Source organism: Vitis riparia, chromosome 19, assembly GCF_004353265.1.
Source record: "Vitis riparia cultivar Riparia Gloire de Montpellier isolate 1030 chromosome 19, EGFV_Vit.rip_1.0, whole genome shotgun sequence".
Classification (NCBI taxonomy): domain Eukaryota; kingdom Viridiplantae; phylum Streptophyta; class Magnoliopsida; order Vitales; family Vitaceae; genus Vitis; species Vitis riparia.
Genome location: NC_048449.1, coordinates 5522511 through 5549335, shown reverse-complemented (window position 1 = coordinate 5549335; position 26825 = coordinate 5522511). Strand labels below are relative to the sequence as shown.

The 26825-nt window shown below is 32.5% G+C and overlaps 1 protein-coding gene and 1 long non-coding RNA gene across 2 annotated transcripts; one reads left to right on the top strand and one right to left on the bottom strand.

Moving 5' to 3' along the window:
- The first annotated feature begins 2145 nt into the window (after positions 1-2145).
- LOC117909470 lies at positions 2146-3969 on the top strand. The gene is made up of 4 exons (XR_004650377.1): positions 2146-2228; positions 2329-2426; positions 3049-3151; positions 3765-3969. It is a non-coding gene; the product is annotated as an uncharacterized LOC117909470 (long non-coding RNA).
- A 10332-nt stretch (positions 3970-14301) lies between these two features.
- LOC117908693 ((-)-germacrene D synthase-like) lies at positions 14302-17045 on the bottom strand. The gene is given in 8 exon segments (XM_034822370.1): positions 14302-14780; positions 14955-15203; positions 15291-15429; positions 15575-15793; positions 15892-16033; positions 16036-16263; positions 16434-16701; positions 16886-17045. Coding segments are annotated over 8 exon segments (1671 nt in total). The 5' UTR covers positions 17018-17045; the 3' UTR covers positions 14302-14486.
- Positions 17046-26825: the final 9780 nt, after the last annotated feature.

The following is a 26825-nucleotide window of genomic DNA, read 5'->3' as shown; positions in this document are numbered from 1 at the left end:
GTATTAAATGTTATTTGAAGTAAAAAAAAATTTTCCCCATATATTTTCAACTAATATTTTGCTAACCGAAAAAAATAACACTATTTGTGAGCACTACATAGCATTGAAATGCAATAGTATTTTAACGGTATCTTTTAATGGTAGAGCGTCTTGACTTTAAAATTTTCACTTTGATTGTTTCTAAATCCTTCATCGTCTAATTTCAAAATGGCTATTTCATTGAGGTCATCAAGTGGAATGGATAAAGTTCAAGCTTACCTTAAATAAATCATTTTGCATTGAAAAAGATAAGGGAATAGCTTAGAATCACAAAGCATATAGATGCTTATATGTCCACACTTTTTCTATCCTTTAGCACCAATAGAGTGGGGTTGGATCACATGTATATATTTATCATTTATTTCATTTTCTTTTGTTGATAGATTCATTGAACTAAGCGAATTCGGACAATTAATCTTCTATTATATCAATAGAGTTGTTGCTTCAATTGTATGCATGTTTATTTTCCCTTGTTTATTGTATTAAATGTTATTTGAAGTAAAAAAAAAAAAATTTCCCCATATATTTTCAACTAATATTTTGCTAACCGAAAAAAATAACACTATTTGTGAGCACTACATAGCATTGAAATGCAATAGTATTTTAACGGTATCTTTTAATGGTAGAGCGTCTTGACTTTAAAATTTTCACTTTGATTGTTTCTAGATCCTTCATCGTCTAATTTCAAAATGGCTATTTCATTGAGGTCATCAAGTGGAATGGATAAAGTTCAAGCTTACCTTAAATAAATCATTTTGCATTGAAAAAGATAAGGGAATAGCTTAGAATCACAAAGCATATAGATGCTTATATGTCCACACTTTTTCTATCCTTTAGCACCAATAGAGTGGGGTTGGATCACATGTATATATTTATCATTTATTTCATTTTCTTTTGTTGATAGATTCATTGAACTAAGCGAATTCGGACAATTAATCTTCTATTATATCAATAGAGTTGTTGCTTCAATTGTATGCATGTTTATTTTCCCTTGTTTATTGTATTAAATGTTATTTGAAGTAAAAAAAAATTTTCCCCATATATTTTCAACTAATATTTTGCTAACCGAAAAAAATAACACTATTTGTGAGCACTACATAGCATTGAAATGCAATAGTATTTTAACGGTATCTTTTAATGGTAGAGCGTCTTGACTTTAAAATTTTCACTTTGATTGTTTCTAGATCCTTCATCATCTAATTTCAAAATGGCTATTTCATTGAGGTCATCAAGTGGAATGGATAAAGTTCAAGCTTACCTTAAATAAATCATTTTGCATTGAAAAAGATAAGGGAATAGCTTAGAATCACAAAGCATATAGATGCTTATATGTCCACACTTTTTCTATCCTTTAGCACCAATAGAGTGGGGTTGGATCACATGTATATATTTATCATTTATTTCATTTTCTTTTGTTGATAGATTCATTGAACTAAGCGAATTTGGACAATTAATCTTCTATTATATCAATAGAGTTGTTGCTTCAATTGTATGCATGTTTATTTTCCCTTGTTTATTGTATTAAATGTTATTTGAAGTAAAAAAAAAAAATTCCCCATATATTTTCAACTAATATTTTGCTAACCGAAAAAAATAACACTATTTGTGAGCACTACATAGCATTGAAATGCAATAGTATTTTAACGGTATCTTTTAATGGTAGAGCGTCTTGACTTTAAAATTTTCACTTTGATTGTTTCTAGATCCTTCATCGTCTAATTTCAAAATGATTGCATATTACCTTGATCCAATGGCCTGTCAACCATGTGATGATCTTAAGGACATAGTTAACATGTAAGTATATATTTTCTTCTATTTTAATACAATTGATAGTGTCTAAATAACATCTTTTTAATTCTTTTTGTAGGGCAATGAGAATCAACCCACCGAAAAAACAGAAAACATCAAAGAGGGAGCCAACTTGGGTGAAAGTGGTTGTAAGTACTTATTTGTTTAGATTAAAATATATTGCTTCACCACTTAATTTATGACAAAATTAGAAAATGGATGGTTATTAATATGATCATCAATAAGATGCTAAAGAAGTAAGAACATCATTCTAGTGTTTATTGCAATTGTTGATACTTTTCCCATAGTGCCCAAGACAACCATGTAGTGTGGAATGTGGGTATTACGTGATGAGATATATGAAGGAAATCATTGCTAATCCAAACCAACTAACATCAAAGGTTTGCACTCAATTCAATTCATATGGTTGGTCATTTTACTATAGCATTTTTTTTTTTGGTCAATTGAACTTAGTGAATTGTATATGTCACTCCAATTCAGTTTTGCGGGAAGAAATCATATAGTGAAATGGAAATTAATGAAGTTCGATCAGATTGGGTTATGTTAGTGACTCAGTTAATCATTACTCATGTTTGAAGGTACCTCTTATAACTTATAGTCTAATACAACTTCATATTCTTTTAAAGATGTAGTCAATATTTTGTTAATGTTAATTTTATAATGGATTTATTCACAATGATAATTTGTTAATGTATATCTTTGTACTCCTAGTTGGTAGTGTTTTCAATATGGATCATTTTGGGGGTTGCTCTATTATGATTGATGTATAGTTGGCATATTGAGAGGTGAGGCCAAGTAGACATGGTAGGTGTAACAACTTTTGTATATTTCCTTTACAAATTATTATCGGTTAGATTTGGAGAAATCCTACAATAGCATAGCTACAAAAATTCCTGCATGTCCAAGCTCATTTTCGTAGAGCCTTTAGTTTCATTACATGTGCATGAATTAGGAATTTGTCTATTCTCTACAAAAGCATTTTTGGTCTTTAAGATTACTAGCTTTATAAACTTCTTTAATCTAAATTTATAAAGGTCTCCTACTATACTAATGGGCTTAAAGTCTATAATATCTTGTACTTCCATTTTCTTTTACATAAAAAATAGGAAGTTAGTTTAAGACTTCTTACAAATAAGCCTATGGAAGGAAATAACACCTCTTACTAATTGGTTGTTAAATTGTTTATTATATATTCTTCAGGTTGTACAAAAAGGCATAGGTCATTCTATTAACAACGTCACTACTGCTCTTGATGAAGGACACCCACAAACAATTCAAAATATATCATCAAAAGAATTTTGAGGTAACATGTTGTGGTTATTGTAAGTTTTATGAATCAATTCCATGTTTAGAGATCATTTCATGCAAGTTCCATATTTAGATAATAGATATCCTCATATTATTAAATGTTGATATACTAATACAATAAGAAGAACATAGATATTTTAACACAATTTTATAATTTTACATAAATATGTTAATTTACAATTTTATAATTTTTTGGACTTCTAGTTTTTTTTTGTTTTTTTTTTCATTCCTTAGTTCCTTCTCATGCAAAAAATCTAATGTCTTGTACAACCTATAAGAAGAATGAGAAGATGTTAATGGTTGAAGTTTCATAAATAAGATAAAAATCATGCCAAAATAGTCAATGAGATCAAGACTTTTTTTTTTTTTTTTTTTTTTTTTTCTGTTTTAAAAAAAAAAATAGAATAAGAGTTCTAAAATATTTAGAAATTTGGTGTAATAAAATTATTGGAGTTTGTTGAGTTCTTTTGATATTTTGAAATTTATTGCAATGGAAGAAAGATATTTTGAAAATTTAAAAATTGGCATATACACATTTCATTTACAAAGTTGCTTCTTAACTATTTGTTAATACTAATAAATATGTAACCCTCTCAATTATTTTGCAGATTGAGCATCTAGAAAGTGAGTTACAACCATCCTTTTGCACTTGGAAGAAAAATGATGTAAAACTAGATGTAGTGAAGGTTATGAACAATTCAAAGTTGAAGAAGAAGTTGTAAAATTGTTGGTTTTAGTTGTTGATTATGTATGATGTTTATGGATAAATTGTAATAGTGAAAAAGGAAGACCATATTTGATACTTTTTGTCAATGGAGATTCTTAAATTAAGTTTTCATTATTAATTTAATTGTTGATAGAAAATTATAAAACAGGGCATAATTAAGACATTTTAATTTCTGGGCTATTCAAATTTTATATGAGATAAGATGACGCTTTTTTAAAGCGTCATGCTTTACTTGAATAAACAGAAGATGACACTTCTCAAAAGCATCAAGGTTGATGTTAAAAAAACATGACATTTTTTTTAGTGTCAAGGTATAAAATACTATACGATGACACTTATTATGAGTGTCAATGTTGCTCCTACAAATAAAAAAGCTATAAGATGACACTTATAGTGAGGGTCAATGTTCCTTCTACTTATACAATGACGCTTTATTAAGTGTCAACGTTGCTCCTACAAATAAAAAGTTATAAGATGACACTTATATTGAGTGTCAATGTTGCTTCTACCTATACAATGACGCTTCATTGAGTGTCAATATTGACATGAATGAAATTATTAACATATGATGACACTTATAAAACGTCAATGTTTCAAATAATGACACTTACTATGAGCGTCATGGTTGACGTGCAAAGAAGATGACGCTTATAAAAAGTGTCAACGTATGCAATTTAAAAAGATAATAGTCTAATATATGACGCTTTTAAAAAGCGTCATCTTATATCTATCTTGACACTTAAAAGCATCATCTTTTGACATTTTCCTTGTAGTGATAATTTTCTACGATTTCATAACATCGAAGTTAGAACTTCGAAGATGATAGATCTATTTTAAGGATACTTCACTGTCATGCCTTACCCAATCTATTCGATAAGTGTCTTCTTTTATTTGTTTTGTTTCTTATTTGTTTGTTTTGGGTTAGACCAAATTTGCTTATTTATTAGATCCTTGAATCAACAAGTTGTAGATAGATTTTAGCTTTAATTAAAATGCTTTTAGCACGTTCATTTATGATCATATTAATCCGTTTTGCCACACCATTACGTTTAGGTTTTCCTTATTTTGATCATGTTATCAACACAAAACTGGTTGAATTCTTCATCAATGTACTGTCTCCTATTATAAGATAATAAGCACTTTAACTTTGAATTGGACTCGATCTCAAGCATGGTTCTCTACCTTTTGAAAGCATTAAATACACGAAATGTATTCTTTAAGATATAAACCCATAGCTTTATGCTTGAATCATCAATAAATGTCACATAATAACTAGATCCTTCAAGGGATGTAATAGTGTAGACCCAAAATTTGTCATAAGTTTTTGTTTATCTAACATTTGAAGCCCATATTTATTCACATATTTTAATCCTATTTCATTAGGGATTTTAGGCACTCTTACCTATAGCCATACATTCTTATTTGTATATTTTATTATTTATTTAATTTATTATTATTATTAATATTAATATTAATATTAATATTAATATTATTATTATTATTTTTATTTTTATTTTAGCTCGTTTATTTTATTTTTGAGGAAAAGTTATGATTGTAAAGATAAAAAATCAGAATTTTTTGAGGGAAAAATCAAGATTTTTAATGGGAAATTATAAATTTCTAGAAACATAAAGTCAAAATTTTGAGGGCGAGAATCATAATTTTTTTTTTTCATTTAGAAAAAGAGGGAGTGGTTTAATTGAGATTTGGTTTTAAAAAGAAGAAAGTAGAATTTAAGAAGCTTTTAGGAATTAAAAGGCTGTCAGCAGATTTGTTTGGGAAGAAAATAAGGTAGAATTTTTAGGAAAGACAAGAATGATATAGAAAGAATCTTCATCATCCGCTACTGTAAATACCATCGTCGCCGCCCCCACGCCTTCATCTCTGTTCATGCAATCACTACCTCCATCTCACCATGTAAATACACTACCATCATGGCTGCCATATTCATCCTCCATTGACACCACCAGTCCGCTCTCCGCCATCACCCACAACTTGACTACCACCATGCTGCTACCATATCCCGCGCGTCTCCACCACCATCTACACAGACACGCCCATACAAAGATGCAAAGTCAAAATCTCCATTCAGGTTCATAACACCACTCACCAACAGGTATGAGATATTTGTTTTTTTTTTTTTTGTTTTGTTTTGTTATTATTAAATTATAAATCATTCAAAGTTCATTAATTTTATTATTTTAATAATTTTTGTTGCGTAGTGGTCATAGTATTTCATGTATGAATTGTGTATCAAGCAACAGTGCATGCAGGTCATTTGATTCATTTTGTTTTATTATCATGTTTCTATATAGGTATTTTAATCATCAAACTTGTTAATAAAATATTATAAAAATAATTTCTTTAATATTTAAATAAAATTGTAAAGATAACATTTTTGTAAATAAGAATTTTAATAAGCATTTCTCAAAATATTATAAAAATAATTTCTTTAATATTTAAATAAAATAGTAGAAATAACATTTTTGTAAATAAGAGTTGTAATAAGCATTTATCAAAATATTATAAAAAAATTTTCTTTAATTTTAAATAAAATTTTAAAACTAACATTATTGTAAATAAGAATGAAAAATTAAAAAACAAACTTTTTTCAAAATATTATAAAAATCACGTGTTTTCAAAAATAGTGAAGTTACCTTTTGTACTTGAAGTTGGAGTGGAATTTACCCTTTTTTTCGTAAACAAAATTATAAAAATCATTTTTCTAAAATAAAAATTGTAAAGGCCTTTCTCTTGTAAGTGAAATGTAATTTAGATATTGTCATTATAAAAGTCATTTTCTATAAATAAAATTTGTAAAAATTATTTTCTTGTAAGTAAAGTCTAATTGAAGCATTCTCGTTAAATAGAATTGTATTAAATCATTGTAAAAGTAATTTTTTTTTCTTCTAAATAAAATATTTTAAAGTATCTTCTGTAAATAAAAAATAAGAAAATTTTTCTTGATAAATCAAAACTTTATTTTTAAATAAATTAAATTGAAATTATTGAATTAGAGATTTTTTTTTATTATTTATTTTTAAATAAATTAAATTGAAATGATTGAATTGAAATTGTTGTATTTTAAAAAATAATAAAACCTTTTCTTTTCTTTTCTTTAATTAATTTAATAGGTCAAACTTGTGCTCTCACCCATAGCTAGAGGTCATATAAGTGTTCTAGTTTTATTTTGTCAAGCCAAAATGGCTTCTTTGGTGACTTTCCATGCATAACCAATATAAGTCATGTTATGACTTTTATCATCAAGTTGTCCTATTGAGATTAAATTATACATTAAATTTAGTACATACCTTACCTTCTAGATTATTCACACAAACATGTTTAGCACCTTCAAATTGACATCATCAACACCAACAACGTCTAAGAGTCTCTATTAGTCAAATACACCTTTCTATGATCTTTAATAATATAATTTTCTATGATTTCATAACATCGAGGTTAGAACCTCGATAGATCTATTTTAAGGATAGTGCATTGTCATGCCTCACTCAATCAATTTGATAAGTGCCTTTTTTCATTTGTTCCTTTTCTTATTTGTTTGTTTTGGGTTAGGTCAAATTTGCTTATTTATTAAGTCCTTGAATCAACAATTTATATATAGATTTTAGCTTTAATTAAAAGGCTCTTTCCTTTCTTTTTCAATTTTTGATTTCATTTAAAATTTTTTTTTTCTTCCATCCAACTATTCAAAAAAGACAAAGCACTAATATATATATATATATATATATATATATATATATATCATATTGGATAATATTTTATGAGAAAATCTGTTTTAAATTTAGAAATACGGATCGTGTTTAGATCATTTGTTTTAAAAGTAAAAAAAACTCCTTTTAAATTTAAGAAGAATTTTCTTATTTATTTAACTAATTTTGTCAAAAAATTATAAAATAGAGAAATGTAAAATGAAAATCAAATAAACCTTATATCTCATAAAAATTTTATTTTATCTTGCATAAAAAAATTATTTCACACCTACAAAATTTTTATAATACTTAATTATAGTGCTATTCAAAATTATGATTTTACTCTTTTAATTAATAGTATTTAAAAGGTGATCTTATACAATTATGGTACGACCTAACTCACACCACAAAAAGGCCGACTTCTCACACGCAGAACCTATTAATATAGGGTAATTTGTTTCCTGGCCACATGTGAGATGAGACTGGCTTTTGTCCTTCACACCGTGGTGAAAATGCCTTCCAACCTGCACAGGAGCCACATGCATATTTGTGGTGTGATTTGCATTCCGTATCCCAAATTTTGCATTGTTTGGGTGCAGGAGTTCCTAGAAAGCGTAGGACGGTCCAATAATGCTTTTGATGCCAAACGATAATTAGAACTTTCCAACTAGGCCAAGGTAAAGTTTGGGTGCCGACTGGACTGAACTTCAGACATAATTAGGCAAAGTAGCAATTAACAACTAGTAGTTTAGTTTGTTACAACAGCATTAGTTAGTTAAAACTCTGTTAGCCTCTGTTTTTCTAAACCCTGCTATATATATAGCAGAGGTGTGTTGTATTGTCAAGATAATAAAAATCCCTCTCTCTCTTCTTCTTCCTATCTTGGTATCAGAGCTACAGTGCTCATGCATCAATGGCCGCTGTGAATCAGACTACTGGAGAGGTGTTACATTCGGATCCTTCAGCTGAAGCTAGAAGAGGCAATCCGACGACCACGGACGAATCTTTGAGAATGGTAATAAGCCCTTTGAGTCAGCTTATTACGATGCGTCTGGAGGATGATAATTTCTTGATGTGGAAGTATCAAATTGAAAATGCTGTACGGGGTTATGGTCTTGAAGGCTTCTTGTTTGGAACAGAGCAAGTTCCACCAAAGATGGTCACTGATGAAACAGGGTTTTTGGTTCCAAATCCAAAGTTCAGAGATTACCAACGCCAAGATCATCTGTTGATTTCTTGGCTTCTATCTTCAATCGGAAGTGCGTTCTTGCCTCAGGTTGTTGGGTGTTCTTCAGCTTTTGAGGTATGGAATACAATTTCCCAGAATTTCAATTCTCAATCTTCTACAAAGGTTATGTCCTACAAGAGTCAAATGCAGATGTTAAAAAAGGATGGTCTGACTATGAGAGATTTTCTTACCAAAATGAAGAATTATTGTGATCTTCTTGCTACTGCTGGTCACAAAATTTCAGACACAGATCATATACTTGCTATAATGCAAGGTCTTGGAGATGAATACGAGTCTGTCATTGCTGTTATCTCCTCGAAAAAGTCTTCTCCTTCTCTTCAATATGTCACCTCGACTTTGATTGCTCATGAAGGACGAATTGCACACAAAATCTCTTCTAATGATCTTTCTGTGAATTACACCTCTCAGTATTCTAATAGAGGTTCTTCTTCCTCTTGGAATTCTAATGGCTACCCTTCTAGTGGTTTTCAGAATAGGAATCAATTTGGAGGAAATCAGGTGACTAGAGGGTCTTTTGTTCATAACAGAGGAAGAGGTTGTGGCAGAGCTCAAGGAGGAATCAAGCCTCAGTGTCAGCTATGCAATAAATTTGGTCATACTGTTCATCGTTGCTTCTATAGGTATGATCCAAATTTCCATGGGGATATGCCTGCTAATGGACCTACTTCTGGTGTTTTAGGAAGTGGTGCAAGGAATGGAGCATCTGGTTCACTTTCTAGTGCTGGAAATGTCAATCTCACTGAGTATGATGCTCAAGAAGATCAAGATTACTCAGAAATGGAAGCAATGGTTGCCACTCCTGAAGATCTTCAAAATTGTTGTTGGTTCCCAGATTCAGGAGCCACAAACCATGTTACTCATGATCTTGGCAACCTCAATTCTGGTGCTGAGTATAATGGTAACTCAAAAATCCACATGGGAAATGGGACTGGACTTAAAATTTCACACATTGGTTTATCTGTTTTTCCTTCTTCTTCTAGTCCAAATAAAGTTCTTTTCCTTAAAAATATTCTTAGAGTTCCTGCAATTAAGAAAAATCTGTTAAGTGTTTCTCAATTTGCTAGAGATAATAATGTTTATTTTGAGTTTCATCCAAAGGTTTGTTTTGTTAAAGACAAATCTAATCACTCTTTACTCTTGCAAGGCAATCTGCATAAAGGACTCTATCAGTTCAACCTGTCAAAGAAACTCTTTGGAAAAGCATCTGGTCTTTCTTTATCAAATGGTAAAAATGAACTTACATGTTGTAATGCTTCTCTTGTGCATAATGACAATTCTGATTTTCCTGAAAAGACCAATTCTAGTTTTCATGTTTTTGATCTATGGCATAAAAGGCTTGGTCATCCGGCCTCAAAAATTGTAACACAGGTTCTCAATGATAATAAAATTCCATTTTCTACCAAATCTGGTTCTTCAATTTGTTCAGCTTGTCAGCTCGAAAAAAGTCATAATTTGCCTTTTCCAATTTCTCAAACTGTGTATACTAAGCCTCTTCAGTTAGTTGTATCAGATTTATGGGGGCCAACTCCAATTAATTCTTCTTATGGGTTCACATATTATGTTTCTTTTGCTGATGCATACTCTAGATACACCTGGGTTTATTTCTTGAAAACTAAGTCACAAACTAGAGAAGCCTTTTTAATGTTTAAAGCTCAAGCTGAACTCCAATTTGGTTGTAAACTCAAAACCTTTCAAACAGATTGGGGTGGTGAATTTAGAAGTTTGAAAACCTATTTTGAACAAAATGGTATAATACATAGGCTTTCATGTCCTCATACTTCAAAACAGAATGGCATTATTGAAAGAAAGCATAGACATATAGTGGAGTTAGGTTTGACTCTTCTTGCTCAAGCTTCTCTTCCACTTAAATATTGGCCTGATGCTTTTTCCACAGCTGTTTTTCTTATCAACAGGTTGCCTACTGAGGTCTTAAAGCAAAAGTGTCCCTATGAGCTTTTGTTTAATTCTAAACCCAATTATTCTCAACTTAAGGTGTTTGGCTGCCTTTGTGTTCCTCACCTAAGACCTTACAATAAACATAAACTAGATTTTAGGTCCTCACCTTGTACTTTCCTTGGTTACAGTTCTAAACACAAAGGGTATAAATGCTTAAATCAACAAGGAAGAATGTTTATTTCCAGAAGTGTTGTCTTTGATGAAACTAAGTTTCCTTTTGCAGATAAACTTCAAAAACCTGTTCAAATTGTTTCACATTCAACAGTTGGTCTTCCTTGCATTCCTTTAGTTAAAAACCTAGAGCCACTAAGTGTCAGTCCTTCACTGTCACTTCCCACATCTTCAGCTCAATCAAGTCATCAACTTGATGAGAATCTTGGTTCAGACATTAGGTCTGTTCAACAAGATTTATCAAACACTGGTTCTTCTTCAACTGTGCCAATTCTAAATGAGTCAGCTTCCATACCTTCTTCTTCTAATCTATATGCTCTTCCTAGTACAATTCCTTTATCAACAAATTCAGATGAACCAAATGAATCTATCAATACAAGACCAGTCACTTTACCACAACAGCCACATGATATGGTTACGAGGTCAAAGAATGGTATTTTTAAACCAAAAGTCTATACTGTTGATCTTAATGTTGAAGAACCTACTACTTTCCAGGAAGCAATCTCTCATCCCAAATGGAAAGAAGCAATGGATGAAGAATTTAGAGCTTTGATGAAGAACAAGACTTGGTCTTTGGTTTCTATTCCAACTAACAGAACTTCTATTGGATGCAGATGGGTTTTTAAACTCAAAAGAAATCCTGATGGTTCTGTCTCTAGGTACAAAGCTCGTCTAGTAGCAAAGGGCTACTCTCAAGTTCTTGGTTTTGATTTTTATGAGACCTTCAGCCCAGTTGTGAAGCCTACTACAATTAGAGTTGTTCTTGCTATTGCTGTTTCTCAAAGCTGGTCTATAAGGCAGTTGGATGTCAATAATGCCTTTTTAAATGGTGAATTGCAAGAGGAAGTTTACATGGACCAACCTCCAGGTTTTGATGGCAAAACCAATCAAGAACAAAAGCTAGTTTGCAAACTACATAAGGCCTTGTATGGCTTAAAGCAGGCACCTCGGGCTTGGTTTGACAAACTAAAGATTTCTCTTCAACAGTTTGGTTTTTCTTCCACTAAGTTAGATCAGTCCCTATTTGTAAGGTTTACCAGCTGTTCTTCTCTTTTTGTTCTTGTTTATGTTGATGACATTGTTGTGACAGGGAGTAGTAGTCAAGAGATTCACGAGCTTATCTCAAGGTTAAGTGGTTTGTTTTCCCTTAAAGATCTTGGTGAGCTTAGCTATTTTTTGGGAATTGAGGTAAAGAAAACTACAGATGGTGGACTTCATCTTTCTCAAAAAAAATACATTCAAGATTTGCTCAAGAAGACTAAAATGGATGGAGCTAAGTCACTTCCCACTCCTATGCTTTCTGGTCTAAAACTTTCAGCTGGAATGGGTGATCCAATTGATAATTTTTTTGAGTACAGAAGTGTTGTTGGAGCTTTGCAATACATAACCATCACTAGACCTGAGATTGCTTTTAGTGTCAACAAGGTTTGCCAATTTATGCAGAAGCCTTTAGATACTCATTGGAAGGCTGTCAAACGAATTTTAAGGTATCTCAATGGCACTACAGATCTTGGTATTATGTTGAAGCCATCAGAAACTATGAATTTAGTGGGGTTCTGTGATGCTGACTGGGGGAGTGATGTTGATGATCGAAGGTCTACATTTGGGCATTGTGTTTTTCTTGGGAAAAGCTTGGTTTCATGGAGTTCAAAAAAGCAGCATACTATTTCCAGATCTAGTACTGAAGCAGAATGTAGAAGCTTGGCTAGCTTGACCTCAGAAATGTTATGGTTGCAGTCCCTCTTGTCTGAGCTCCAAACTAAGATGACTATGGTTCCTGTAATTTGGTGTGACAATATAAGTACTGTTTCCCTTTCAGCTAATCCAGTTTTGCATTCGAGGACTAAGCATATGGAGTTAGACCTTTATTTTGTAAGAGAGAAAGTGATGGAGAGAAAGCTGGTGGTCAATCATGTACCAACTGAGGATCAAGTTGCAGATGTGTTCACAAAGCCTTTATCTTTCAGATTCTTTGACAAGCTGCGTGAAAAGCTTACTGTTACTTCTCTTGATCTAAAGAATGGAGATTAGGCTTGATGTTGCTGGATGTTCTCAGGATCTCCTTTTGAAAGTCTGATTGCTTCTACTGAGTGGTAAAAAGCTTGAATGATTGAAGTTTATGGTGGCAGGTTCAGTGGCTCATGGTGGCAGGTTCAGTGGCTCCCAGAGGCTTGCTCCCAGAGGCTTCATTTGAGGGAGCAAATTAGGCAAAGTAGTAGCAGGTTCAGTGGTTCCTAGAGGCTTCGTTTGAGGGAGCAAATTAGGCAAAGTAGCAATTAACAACTAGTAGTTTAGTTTGTTACAACAGCATTAGTTAGTTAAAACTCTGTTAGCCTCTGTTTTTCTAAACCCTGCTATATATATAGCAGAGGTGTGTTGTATTGTCAAGATAATAAAAATCCCTCTCTCTCTTTCTCACTCTCTTCTTCTTCCTATCTGACATCGACTTTCCTTCATTTTCGGTGTCAAATTCATCTGTTCTTTGTTCTAAATCTCATTATTTCTATGATAAATTTTCAACAATTTCATTTTAATAACTTATTTTAGATTACAAAGCCATGGAAAAATTGTAATTCTATAATAAAAATTCTCCTATCCAGTGTAAAAGCTTCACCAATTTTAAGCTATCAACACTTCTACTTTTATCATACTTGAGCTGCAGCTAGATTGCAAGAAAGAAACAAAGCGACTCCATCATTTTGCTAGAGCTTAACTTAAGCAACTGTCCACATCCACATGTCTCATACTCAACCCTTGCATTTCCTCTGCCAACCCCTGAAACATACACCTGCCATATTCTTCTTAAACCAAACTTACCATACACTAAGCAGTTAACTCGGCTGCTAGCTTTCCATTGCTACTGAAACAAACAGCTCCTTCCCAAGGAAAATCCTGCAACATTTGTTCACTGTTTAATCATCTTTCAATTGGCATTTTACACTGATTACAGTACTTGATCATATCCCCAATCTGATCTTGATAAATTAGGGTTCTGCTGCCACACCACTAGCAACCAAACAGAAAAGAAATTAAACAAGTTGATTTCACTCTACCACTAATCAGAGGCTGAGTATTTAGATCCCTGAAGAGGAGTATGACTCTTGGTATGATGACTATGATTTAGGGCGAGATAGCCATGCCTTTGTTCTACAGTTTGGAGTTTAAAGTTGTCCGGGTCATATATTTTTGTAGGAAGCTGCTAAGACAACCTACAGACAGATTAGCACCATCACATGGTGCATTGTAAATGATGAAGATGACAACCCAGAAGGCTGAATTTGTAGAAATGTCAGCTAGCTAAGTAATACTGAAAATTAATTTAATCATGAGAATGGACTTCCAATAATATTTGTGATTTAAAGGTATCATAAACCAACGTTCTTAAAATTTGAACCAAACTTCCAGTTACATATTACAGAAAGTAGATTACAATGCAATATAAGATCTCTCCAAGCAAGCAGCAGAGAGAAGGTTCCAGTTTATTTATGGAGGATGGCAAAGCTAGCTAATTCCAACCTCATATTGGCACAGGATCAATTAGCATGGAAGTTACGAAATCCTTTAGAACAGTCCCAGAATGAGTATAGCCATCTTCATTCTTGTATATAACATCTATAACACGTGCGAGATTTAGAACTCGCATGAGGATGGGCATTGGGAGAGCCGTTGGGATGAGGCACTCTTCATTGATATCCTTCCATGCATCTCTTACTTGTTTGTTAAATTCGTTGTGCGTTTCCTGCTCCGACGCACCATGTTGCTTCATGTAACATTCAACAGCTGAGGCAACATGTCCTCTCTTCTGCTCAAACTACAAAATATAGAATCATATAGGTTAGTGGAAAGTACAAATATATAAAAATAATTATTTGAGCCATTTGAATTTCAGAAATTATACATATCTAGTAGCTCCAATAAATCATGGTATCAAAGTATTTACTGATTTGTGAGTTATTATTCTGAAACAGCATAAGGATTACCATACCTTGTGGGAAACCATATCATCCATGAGCCTGCAAACTATGGCTGAAGCCCTTACAATCTTAGGCTCACTGAAAATCCAATCGAAGGTTTCTTTTGTCACAGCATCTCCCATTCCAACAAACGATGTGGTCGCCAGCATTGAGTATGCAGAGGTAACTAACGCCACAGGCATGTACTCCTCCATGGTTGGAATTTGTTGCACTTGAAGCCATTTGGCTTCCTCATAGTATGCTCTTACTTGATTTTTCATCTGAGCAATGGATTTGGTTTTCATTTCATCAGTATGGTTATTAAATTTATTGCTTCTTAAAGTATAATAATCACATGTAAGCCTTACTGCTTCTTTTGCATAGTAGAGCCGATACGATCTTCCTTCCTTGGCCATTTCTTCCTCAATTTCACTGTATACATCTAAGAGTGCTTGATAACACACTCTCATGTACTCTGGCAGTTGATCTATGGCACTGATATCCCACCTGAAAATCAAGAAGCTGAATGATGAATGACCATGCATAAGCTGAACTTATAACAGGATGAATTACTGTGGATTGATTGACTATACAAAATCCGCATTCAGCAATGAGATTGAAGACCAAAGGTCAAGAAGTGTATGAATTAAACCTCTCAACTGCTTCGGTGAAGAGCTCGAGTTCTTCAAGTGTACCATACACGTCATAGATGTCATCAATAATAGAGGTCATGGCTATTACTTTAGTGAGAATCCTTCTAGCGAAGAAAAACTGGGGCTCAAAGTACACCCCCAATATCCAAAAGTAGCATTCCACCACCCGATCTCTTGCAAAAGGAAGCTTGTGTGCAAAGTCTAAATCTTTCCACCACCTATAATACGGTACAATTCAACGGAACTCAAGTTAATTCTAACCCCTTTCAAACTTCAAACAAACAAATAAGGCAATCCTACATAATTATGTACTTACGCGGAAATGTCACTTAGCTCCTTCTGGTGTAATTTCTGTAATAGGTTGAAATCCAACTTTGCTAGCTTCAGCAGAGCTTTGTTATGAGAATCATCTGCTTGGTACACAGAAAAATAATGCCTGGCCTCTAGCCTAGGTAACCCTTTCGGATGGGCTGCTTTAGGGCATGAACTACTTGTTCAGCAAGAGGACTTGAAGAGTACTTTGTGGCGGACTGAAGGTGAGTGGTAGTGAAAGCAAGTGCTTCATCTAATATATCTTCTCCATGCACCCTGAAATGTGTGGCTTCATACAAGCTTAACATTCCCCGCACATCGCTGCTGAGGGATTCCTTGAAGTTTCCTTCATTATCCTTGAAGTTGTTGAATAAATCTGCTTTACATGACACAACATGGCTCTTTGAGTTTCCAACTTGTGGATAATACTAATTGAGGTATGTGGTTCATATTAATAGAGGGCAAAAGATTCATACTTCATTATCCTAAATATTTTATGTGTAGCACAGTATTGAGAGAAATGAAGATATGAGTGAAAAGACTCACCACATGAGACATTGTACCCTTGTTGTCTTAGTAACCGAAATCGGAGAGAAGCAGTATAAACATCTTCTTCAGCAGAGACAACGGAACCATCGAACATGTGTTTTAATACTTCATCAATCTCACTCTCAAAATGGTAAGCAACTCCCAGCCGTTGGATTGCATCAATCAAGAGCAACTTTTGCGCAGAATCATCATCAGCAGCCATTAGCATCTTCCTCACTTCTTCTTTCAGCTGTTGGACATGTTGCTTCAAATGATCATCAGTGTTCTGCACCGTCAAATTTAAACAATTAATAAAATAAACATGAGCGCCCTGTTAAAAAATTCACAGCATCCCTGAATAAGCTGTTTAATCTGTGATATTACAACATTCTAAATACATTAGGAGGGTCCCAAGAGATAGCATGCGCGCACTAGGTAACAATGGCCAATAGCCAGTAGGCAAATCTTACTGTGAATTCAGAAGCATAAGAAAGGAAATGATCCCCCCAAATGCTGGGATGAAAATTTGCACAGCGCCGGCCAACCTCAGGGCTGAGGTTTTTAGATGGAGCAAGAAGTACCACTGAAGACTGAACAGACATTTTTCTACTATGGTTTGGAAGTTGGTTATAATATTATTGCCCGATGTTTTCTTTGGACTTTCAGCACTCATATTTATAGGGCATCAACCCCGAACACGGGCCACAGCAAGATGACCAAATTGCACCTGAAAAAAAACGTGGATAACATAAGCTAGGTGGGTTCCACGCGTAAACCACAAGTTCTAAAAGGTGAAAAGAAAACATGTTGAATTACGTACGTTAACGTGTGCATCTGAACAGACAACCTCAGTAAAATAGTCATTTTGAAATTAGACGATGCAGGATCTTGAACCAATTAAAGTGGAAATTTTAGAGTCTAAGACGCCCAATAGCGAAGGACTTCAATTAGTTGAAATACCATTGTGTTTCAATGCTATATATTACTTACAAATTGTGTTATTATTTTTTACTTAGCAAAATTGTAGTTGAAAATATATAGAGACAAAAGTTTTGCTTCAAATTTTATTTTAGATATCATAGTGTTTAATACAAGTTGATAAGGGAAAAATATGTTAGAAAGTGTACCAAATTTTTAATTAGTATAGATTTATTTTTGTAAAGAATATTATATATATATATATATATATATATATATATATATATATATATATATATATATATATATATATATATATATATATTATTTCTTATAAAATAAGTAAATTATTAGAAATATCTTTATTAATATTTTAGGTTATGAAGAAAAAAAATCATGAAATGAAGATGAAAATATAAAGACTATATACAAGATGAATAGAGATGTGAGAAATAATAATATATGTCTAATGGAGTGAGGAGGTTTGTGGTTTAGAGTGTGGATACTAGGAGTGGGGAAGTATAAGATGTTTCGGGAATCCAATAGTTGTATTTGGTTTTGTACTTCGTAATATGGTATGGTAAAATGATTCTTTCTTATTCATAGATGTAAACATGGTTAGTCAAATCACATTAAAATATTGTATGTATATCTTTGTGTGGATTGCCTTATCTTTGTGTTATTGAACTAACATTGTTTGCATTAAAATTTCATTAGTATAATAAAATCAAATTCATGCTATTGATATTATAATTTTATTGATACAATAAAGGATTAAGAGCCTATTTAGTGGTGTGATTTAAAAATAGTTTTCTATTTTTAAAAACATAAAACTGTTTTTAAAAATTCATAGCTCTATTTGATTGTTGTTCTCTCTTTTTAATTTTTTTTTAAAAATAAAGTGAAATGGGAACACATTTTAGATAACACGTAAAAGTTATTTTCACCGATTTTTAAAAACAAAAGAAAAACATAAATAAATACCATAAATAATAAATAAAATTAAACATAATATATATTTTTTCCTCTTTTCATGACCTACCAAAAATCTTTAAAATGATCTTCCTTTCAATTACATATATATATTTTTTTAATTTCCTTTAGCTTCCCTAAATTTTTTATTAAACAAACAAATTCCAATTCAAATTATATTTGATATATAAAATTAAAGTTATAATATAAACATTATATTTATTAAAGTTATATTATAAACTAAAGAATAATTCGTTAAAAAAATTAAAGTTATAATATTTTTATAAAATCAAAATAGAAAATTATTTTTAAAAATACTTTATCTAAACAAGTTTTATTTTTATTTTTTAAAAAACAATTTGTCAAACCCTCTTAATTTTATAAAATATTAAAAACTATTTTTTATTATTTAACTTTAAAATAATGTTTAAAAGTGAAATAAATGATAAACACGTGCATGTGATCCCACCGACCCTACCCGAGCTACAATGGCAGAAAAATATGTGGACATGCCATGTGATTCTAAGGTGTTCCCATATATGCTTTTCAATACAACAGGTCTCATTTAATGTGTCTTCCACATGACATCTCATATAATGGATGAAGGAAATTTTAGAGTCAAGCCGCCTCCCAGTGAAGCAACAGTACTTCAGGGTTGCCGACACAACAGCCAAAAAGAACTTTATATGAATTTTTATGGCTTGTCCGACATGCTACAATCACTATTAATATCTATTAAAAAGGCATTTTTATTTTTTATAATATATAATTTATAATTTTATTATTATTCAAATTTGAATAAAAATGGTTGATTTATAAATTTATTTGTAATTATAAAACTATTTTTGTTTTTAATAAAACTTAAATTAAATTTAAGTAATACTATATAAATCGAATTTATAATATTTTTATAAAATCAAAATAGAAAGTTGTTTTTAAAAATAACTTATATAAAAAAAATGTTTTAATTTTTATTTTAAAGAAAACTGTTTTTAAAAATAATTTGTCACATACTCTTATTTTTATACAATACTAAAAAACCTTTTTGTTATTTAAATTCAACATAATATTTAAAACTAAATATTAATAAAACATGTTCTTCTCAATTCTCTTAGTTCAAAGAATGAATCCTTTAAAAGAACATTTAAAACCAAGCCTTAAGAAACATGATCAAAACAACCTCACATTGAAGGACTACTATTGAAATACTGATGCTATGTTTGGTTTTTGCAAAATATTAAGTAAATAAAAATATGTTAAAGAAAATAGTTATTTCATATTTGATTTAATATGAAAAATATGAAAAAAAATCAAATATAATTAAAATTAATTAAAAATTTATATATTTAAAAATGATTTAATATTTATATACTGATGAAAAATAAATGAAATAAATTTTAAAAAATATATAAAAATAATTTATTGATTTTGAATCCATATTTTAGTTTCTTTTTGTTTTTTCCTTTCGTTTTTTTTTTTTTTATTATTTTCTTTTTCCCATATTTTCCTCGAGCTTTCCGGCAAGCCTAAGAGAATCAAACCATTAGGTAAAAGGTTTTATCAATCACCGCTCCAGATTCAAAATTTTATCAATCATTGCTTCAGAATAGTAAAAGATGGCCGGCACAACCGCCAAAAAGAAGTCTGTACGTGAATTTTTGTGGCCTGTGCCACACGTTAACACCGGTGGTCCAACACGTCTTTAATAACATTTATGCACCCACTCACCCTAAAATAACAAGTTTCACATGCACAAAAGATGAAATGGGGAATTCTACATCACTCGAACATTGAGATCATAATTTGTCCTGCTTGTACGTACAAGGATGCCTTTTTTAAAATTTTATCTAGTAAAGTCATCAAACCCACCATGGGGGCTTTTTTTTTTTTAACTTTTGTAGCTTTAAGGGACACTTTTCACAATTCCATAATTCCACAAATTCCAATATATACTAAAAACGTCTCTTAATGAGATATCTTCTATAATTTCAAAAAATTGAATTTATACTAAAGATGTCTTTTAAAAAGATACTTTCCATAATTCCACAAAATCTAATATGTATTAAAAATTATGAAAATGATTTTAAAATTAAAGATGTCTCTCTTCAACATAAATTCAAAATTTTTTACTATATATGAAAATTGTGGAAAGTGCTTGTTCAAGAGACACTTTCAGTATAAACCCAAATTTTTTAAAATTATGGAAGGTGTCTCTTGAAGAGACACATTTGATATAATTCTATTTTTTGGGAATTGTGAAAGGTATCTCTTGACACCTTCTACAATTTATATAACTAGAAATAGAAAATTGAAAGTAATCAAAAGAAACATTGTGTGGACCCCGCATTTTGGCTCATGCGTTTCCCACTCGATGGCGAGCTCGATTTTTATTTGAAAAATTGATTTTATTTGATTAAGAAAATGACTTGGAGTCGCCACTTATTTTTGTTTTATTTTTAAAAGGGTAAACAAAATAAGAAAGAAAAACCCTAAGTGTGACTCCTTATTTTGGAAAAGGCGGTTTACAGAAAACCGGATCGAGTTCGGGGGTCAGGTTACTTATCGGGAAGGTACGGTAAGGACCATAGCACCCTTCTAAGTCCCTAAAGTCGGGTCTCTACTAATAAAATGAAGCAATCATGGCAATTGATGAGGGAATCAATAAATACTCAGAGTGATCATGCACATGCGAGAATCTAAACATGCATACAGAAAATGACCTAAGCGGATGTGGATGCGTACCTGGGCAACGAGCCACCATGCGCTATCAAGAAAGGAGGTTAGTGCATAATAACAATCACGAGATATATCACAGGGCATAATAAAATCTATCATTCATGACAATTAAATCAATCAATTATAAATTCACTTATGTGGGGCCCCCACCAAAGCCCGATTGATCTTGCACGAATTAATCTCACAAATTCCATTATTCTGAAATTATGAAAATGACATTCATGCTTATATAAAGTCAAGAGGAATAGAAGGTTTAGTTGAGAACCCGAGTGGAAATAAAACAGTTCGAGGGGAAAATTTGATTTTTGAAATTCATTTGAAAATTGGAGTCTCGAAAATTATTTGAAGATTGGAGTCTTGAGAATTAGATTTAAGAATTGAAATTTTGGATATTAAATTTGAAAGAAATTAGAATTTTGGAAATCGAAAATTAAGTTCAAAAATTGGAACTTTGAAAGAAAACTGTTTAAAAATGGAAAAATAAATAAATAAATAAATGGAATAATAATATAAGGACGAAAATAATGATTAAATAAATGGGAATATTGGAATTTTTTGAAATTGGAAATTAAATTCAGAAATCGGAAATTTTAAAGAAATGTTTAAAATAGAATTTTAGAATGAATAAATAAACCATTAGTGATAAATTAATGTGAATATGAGAATTTTTCGGGATTAGGAATTTAATTCGGAAATCATAAGTTTTAAAGAATTGATTTTAAATGGAGTTTTAAAATAAATGAATAAAATTCTAATGATTAAATAAATTAATGGGAGTACGAGAATTTTCGGGATTAAGAATTTAATTCGGAAATCAGAAGTTTTAAAGAACTGATTTAAAATGGAATTTTGAAATAAATGAATGAAATATTAGTGATTAAATAAATTAATGTGAATATGGGAAATTTTGGAATTTAGAAATTAAAACCGGAAGTCGGAAATTTAGATGAATTGTTTAAAATTGAATTTTAGAATGAACAAATGAAATAATAATAATAAAAATAATAAGGATTAAATAAATAAATGTGGAAATTGGAATTCCGGAAATTAGAAATTGAATTTAGAAATCGGGATTTTGAAGAATTACTTAATGATGGAATTTTAAATAAATAAATAAACAATAATAATAATAATAATAACAAAAATAATGATTGAATAAATGAATATGGAAATTGGAATTCCAGAAATTAGGAAATTGAGTTTGGAAATCGGGATTTTGAGGGATTGCTTGATAATAGAACTTTAAGTAAATAAATAAATAACAAGAATAATGATTGAATAAATAAATATGGAAATTAGAATTCCGGAAATTAGGAAATTGAGTTTGGAAATCGGGATTTTGAGGAATTGCTTGATGATAGAATTTTAAATAAATAAATAAAATAATGATGATTTGAATAAATTGATGTGAGAATTTAAAACTTCGGAAATTGGAATTTAAATTTAGAAATTAGAATTTTGAAAGATTATTTTAAAGATTGAATTTTTAAAAATGAGCAAATGAATAAATAACGATGATTAAATAAATTAATGTGAGAATTAAAATTTTGCAATTTGGAATTTTAAATTTAGAAGTCGGAATTTTGAAAGATTATTTTAAGATTGAATTTTAAAAATGAACAAATGAATAAATAACGATGATTAAATCAATTGATGTGAGAATTAAAATTTCAGAATTTGGAATTTTAAATTTATTGAGGAATTGATGTTTTTAGGGAGATAAATCATGCAAATTGAAAACAAAAGGGCTAATTTGAGGTGGGTATGGGCTTGGAATGGGCATGGACTAACTTAAGGTGGGTGAACAAATCAACTTGAAGTGAGCATGGGCTTGGAATGGACATGGGCCAACTTAAAATGAGAGAACAATACAACTTGAAGTGAGCATGGGCTTGGAATAGACATGGGCCAACTTAAGGTGGGTGAACAAATCAACTTGAAGTGAACATGGGCTTGGAATGGACATGGGCCAACTTAAAATGAGAGAACAAAACAACTTGAAGTGAGCATGGGCTTGGAATGGACATGGGCCAACTTAAAATGAGAGAACCAAACAAAGGGCCTTTCATCAACGCATACGGGCCTGGGCTCCAACTTAAGCCCACATCTCCAACTAGGCCAACTTAAAATGGGTGAGCAAAACAACTTGGAGCTTTTTATCTTCACATACGGGCTGGACTCCAACTTGAGCCCACGTCCACTAGCATAGTGACCCCAAACCTAAACGGGCCCAAGGGCCTCACAGCCCACAACTTGCTTTAAAATAATCAACTCAAACCATGCCCAATTGCACCAAGGCCCAAGGGCTCAAAGCCAATATGCAAGACCCACAAACATGAAAAAAACGTCCACCGTAGAGATTAAAATGAGCAAACTCACCAAACCTTTCCCTCTAGGATAAAGGATAAGGAAGTGGGGTGGTGTAGAGAGAGAAAGGTGGTAAGAAAGGATGGGTAAGGTGGGCATAGAAGGGTGGTGGCATGCATGGTTCCATGCATGGCTTCATGCATGTGGATAGGAAGTGGGCATGAAGAACGTGGTGTAGAGAGAGAAAGGTGGTGAGAAAGGATGGGTAAGGTGGGCATAGAAGGGTGGTGGCATGCATGGTTCCATGCATGGCTTCATGCATGTGGATAGGAAGTGGGCATGAAGAACGTGGTGTAGAGAGAGAAAGGTAATGATGGGTATGTGAAGGTTTGGAGAGAGGAAGAATGAAGATGGATATGGTGATGGAAGGGTTTGCATGGGTCTCTTGTACGTATGAAGAAGATGTGCATGGGGTGAGTATGTTTGATAGACTTGAAAAGAAAGATGGGTATGAAAGAACATATGGTATAGAGAGATAAATGAGAGGGGTGGGTAGTGAAAAACGGGTATGTGGTGTAGAGAGAGAAAAGGTGGTAGCATGAAGTGGGTATGCATGGGATGAATGAAGTATGGAGAGTAGCCATAGCTGCATGCATGAGTAGGGTGGAGGGGAAATGAATGGTAGAGGCATGATGAGGTGACGGACGGGGACATGGGTATAATGTGGGTATGGAGGAACATGAAGGATGGGTATTGAAGGATATGGGTGATTTTGGGGTATGGTGAGCATGAACAATGAGGATATGAGCATGGGGATGATGAAAGGCAATAAACATGGGTGCATGAGAGGTGAGGCTGTGGTGTAGAGAGAGAAACCATGCGAGTGAGAAACGGGAATGGGATGTCATGCATGGGGGGTGAGGTATGGGTGTAAGAAGGTGGGTGTGATGAATGGTGCATGGGGGACTAAGGTCTTGGGGAGTGGCATAAGCATGCATGGACATGCATGGCCATGCAAACGTGGCGGGAATGAACGTGAAAGGCATGAGGGTCGTGCTTCAATGGGTATGGGTATCCGGAGAACTATGAGCTTGGCGTGACGTCTCAAGCATGGAATTATTCCACATGGAGCTTAGGCATGGCAGAAAATGGACTTCAATGGAGGGCTTAGAGGTGGGTTTGGGGAGGTCCTTGCATGCACGGGATTTAAAGATGGAAGAGAATGAACATGGTGATATAATGAAAGGAAGGAAATGGGTTTGTATGAGGGAAAAGGATGCAAAGGACGGATTAGTGACATGAGGAGAGAGAAAAGGTGGTGGGATAATGAGCATGGTGGTGAAGAGAGAGAAAGATATGGACGGGTATGTGTGGTTTGTGATTTGCATGGAGTTAGTGGCATGGTGGAGAGCGAAAATGGTATGGGTATGAAATAATGAAGGTGGGATGGTGAGGAAAAGAATGGGTATGAAGACGGGGCATGGTGATGCATGACACTGACTTAGGATCGTGAAGAAGCCGATAACCAATCTGATGCTCTAAAATAAGGTCATTCATAAAGAAAGCACGTTGAACACCTCCTCTATACTCAAATAGGATGCGAGCCAAAACCAGAGTGGTGTCATTGAGCCAACTGAGCCTCCTTTGAGCTAGATCCACTTCCTCACAGCTCTCATATTGATTAAGGCCCAGAAAACAGAGCAGAGAATGGACGGAGTATGAAACATAAAAGAAAACGAGTAGAAGTGATTATCAGAGGTTTCATTTCATGAGTCATCCATGAACCTCCTTTGAGCTAGATCCACTTCCTCACAGCTCTCATATTGATTAAGGCTCAGAAAACAGAGCAGAGAATGGACGGAGTATGAAACATAAAAGAAAACGAGTAGAAGTGATTATCAGAGGTTTCATTTCATGAGTCATCCATGAACCCTCTGATTAGGTGAGAAAATCCATTTTACATACAACATTGAGGCACATCCATAATGGAAGCAGAGTATACCAAAATCAGCAATGGCAACCGTGAAAGCAAGATTTCATCCCAACAAACTAAACAACACTCAAAATATCAACAGCAACTGTGGAGGAGCAATAAGAATCAAAAACTAAAAATAAACCTTTTGCTTTCATACCTGAGAGTGCTGATGTTCTATTCCGCTTCAAACGTGCCTCAAACACTACTCCAAAATACCTCTGTAAAACGATCTCCACAGCACCTCTTCTCCACTCTAAACACACAGCTCTCTCCCTCTCTCTAAAAAAAATCTCTCTGTTTTTGTGTCTTCCTCCCGAAAACCTCCTTCTCCCCTGTTGCCTTTCCCTTCCTTCCTGTTTCTATCTTCCTTGGCAAGCCTCTACTTGCCCTACTGTTCCTCTCGTCAGCAAGCATGGTCGGCCATCACCTTCTCCTGCTGTTGCACGTCTCACGCCGTCGGGCTCCATGCCTAGAGAGGGGGCCCCCCACTCTCTTAAAAAAAATGCAATGAAGGAATGAAAGAAAACTCTAACTCTCCCCCCCGGGCCCTCACCTTCAAAGGGGTCTACACATTGGTTGGTTATCTTGAAGAGTGAAAAATTTGTCAATGTATATAATTTGGTAGATAAAGCTAGTGTGAGTAGAGCTGCACTTTTCACAACATCATAACCAAATTCAAATGATGTGAAGTTATGGTACATGAGTATGACATTTAGGTGAATGGAGCATAATATAATTTATTAAGAGGTGTGAAATCATACAAATTAGACTTTTGTGAATTTGGTATGTGTTTGAAAATTTCTTCTACTCATAAGAACAACAATATATAGGATACACAAAAGTCCTGAGTCTCACAATCGTTCGTTACTAGATGAGCCTTATATGTGAGACTATTTCTATTTTTCATTAACTTAGACTTTTGGGAGTGCACGTAGTTTAAAATTATTAGGTATCAAGGAAGATGTTTGACCTACCTCACCCTTCACTTGTAGGTGTAGACGTCAATTATTGAGTAGTACATGTGGTCTAACATTAATATAAAATTAAATTAGTTTGTATTTATAGTTACAATTAATTAAATTAATTTAAAGATAAAATTGGAGATGAAGATCAAAATATTTTTTTAATCGATATCTAGCTTAATATAAAATAGTATTTTTTAATATGAGATCCTAAACATCATTTTTCCTTTTATAAATATTATAATTATAAACAATATATCAATGATAATAGACATAAAATCAGTTAACTTTACAACATATATATTTACAATAGTTTTATTATTATTAATATATATGTATATATATATTACAAAAATAAGACGATTTCTCCCTTTAATTTGTTTTTTTTTTTTTTAAGAAATCATCTCTTCAAGAGACGGTATTAGATTTTTTATTTGAATTTTTTTAAAAGAATTTTTAGAAAGAATCTATTTAAGAGACGATTTTAGCTTATAATTATTTTTAGAAATTGTCTATTTAAGAGATGATTTTTACCCATAT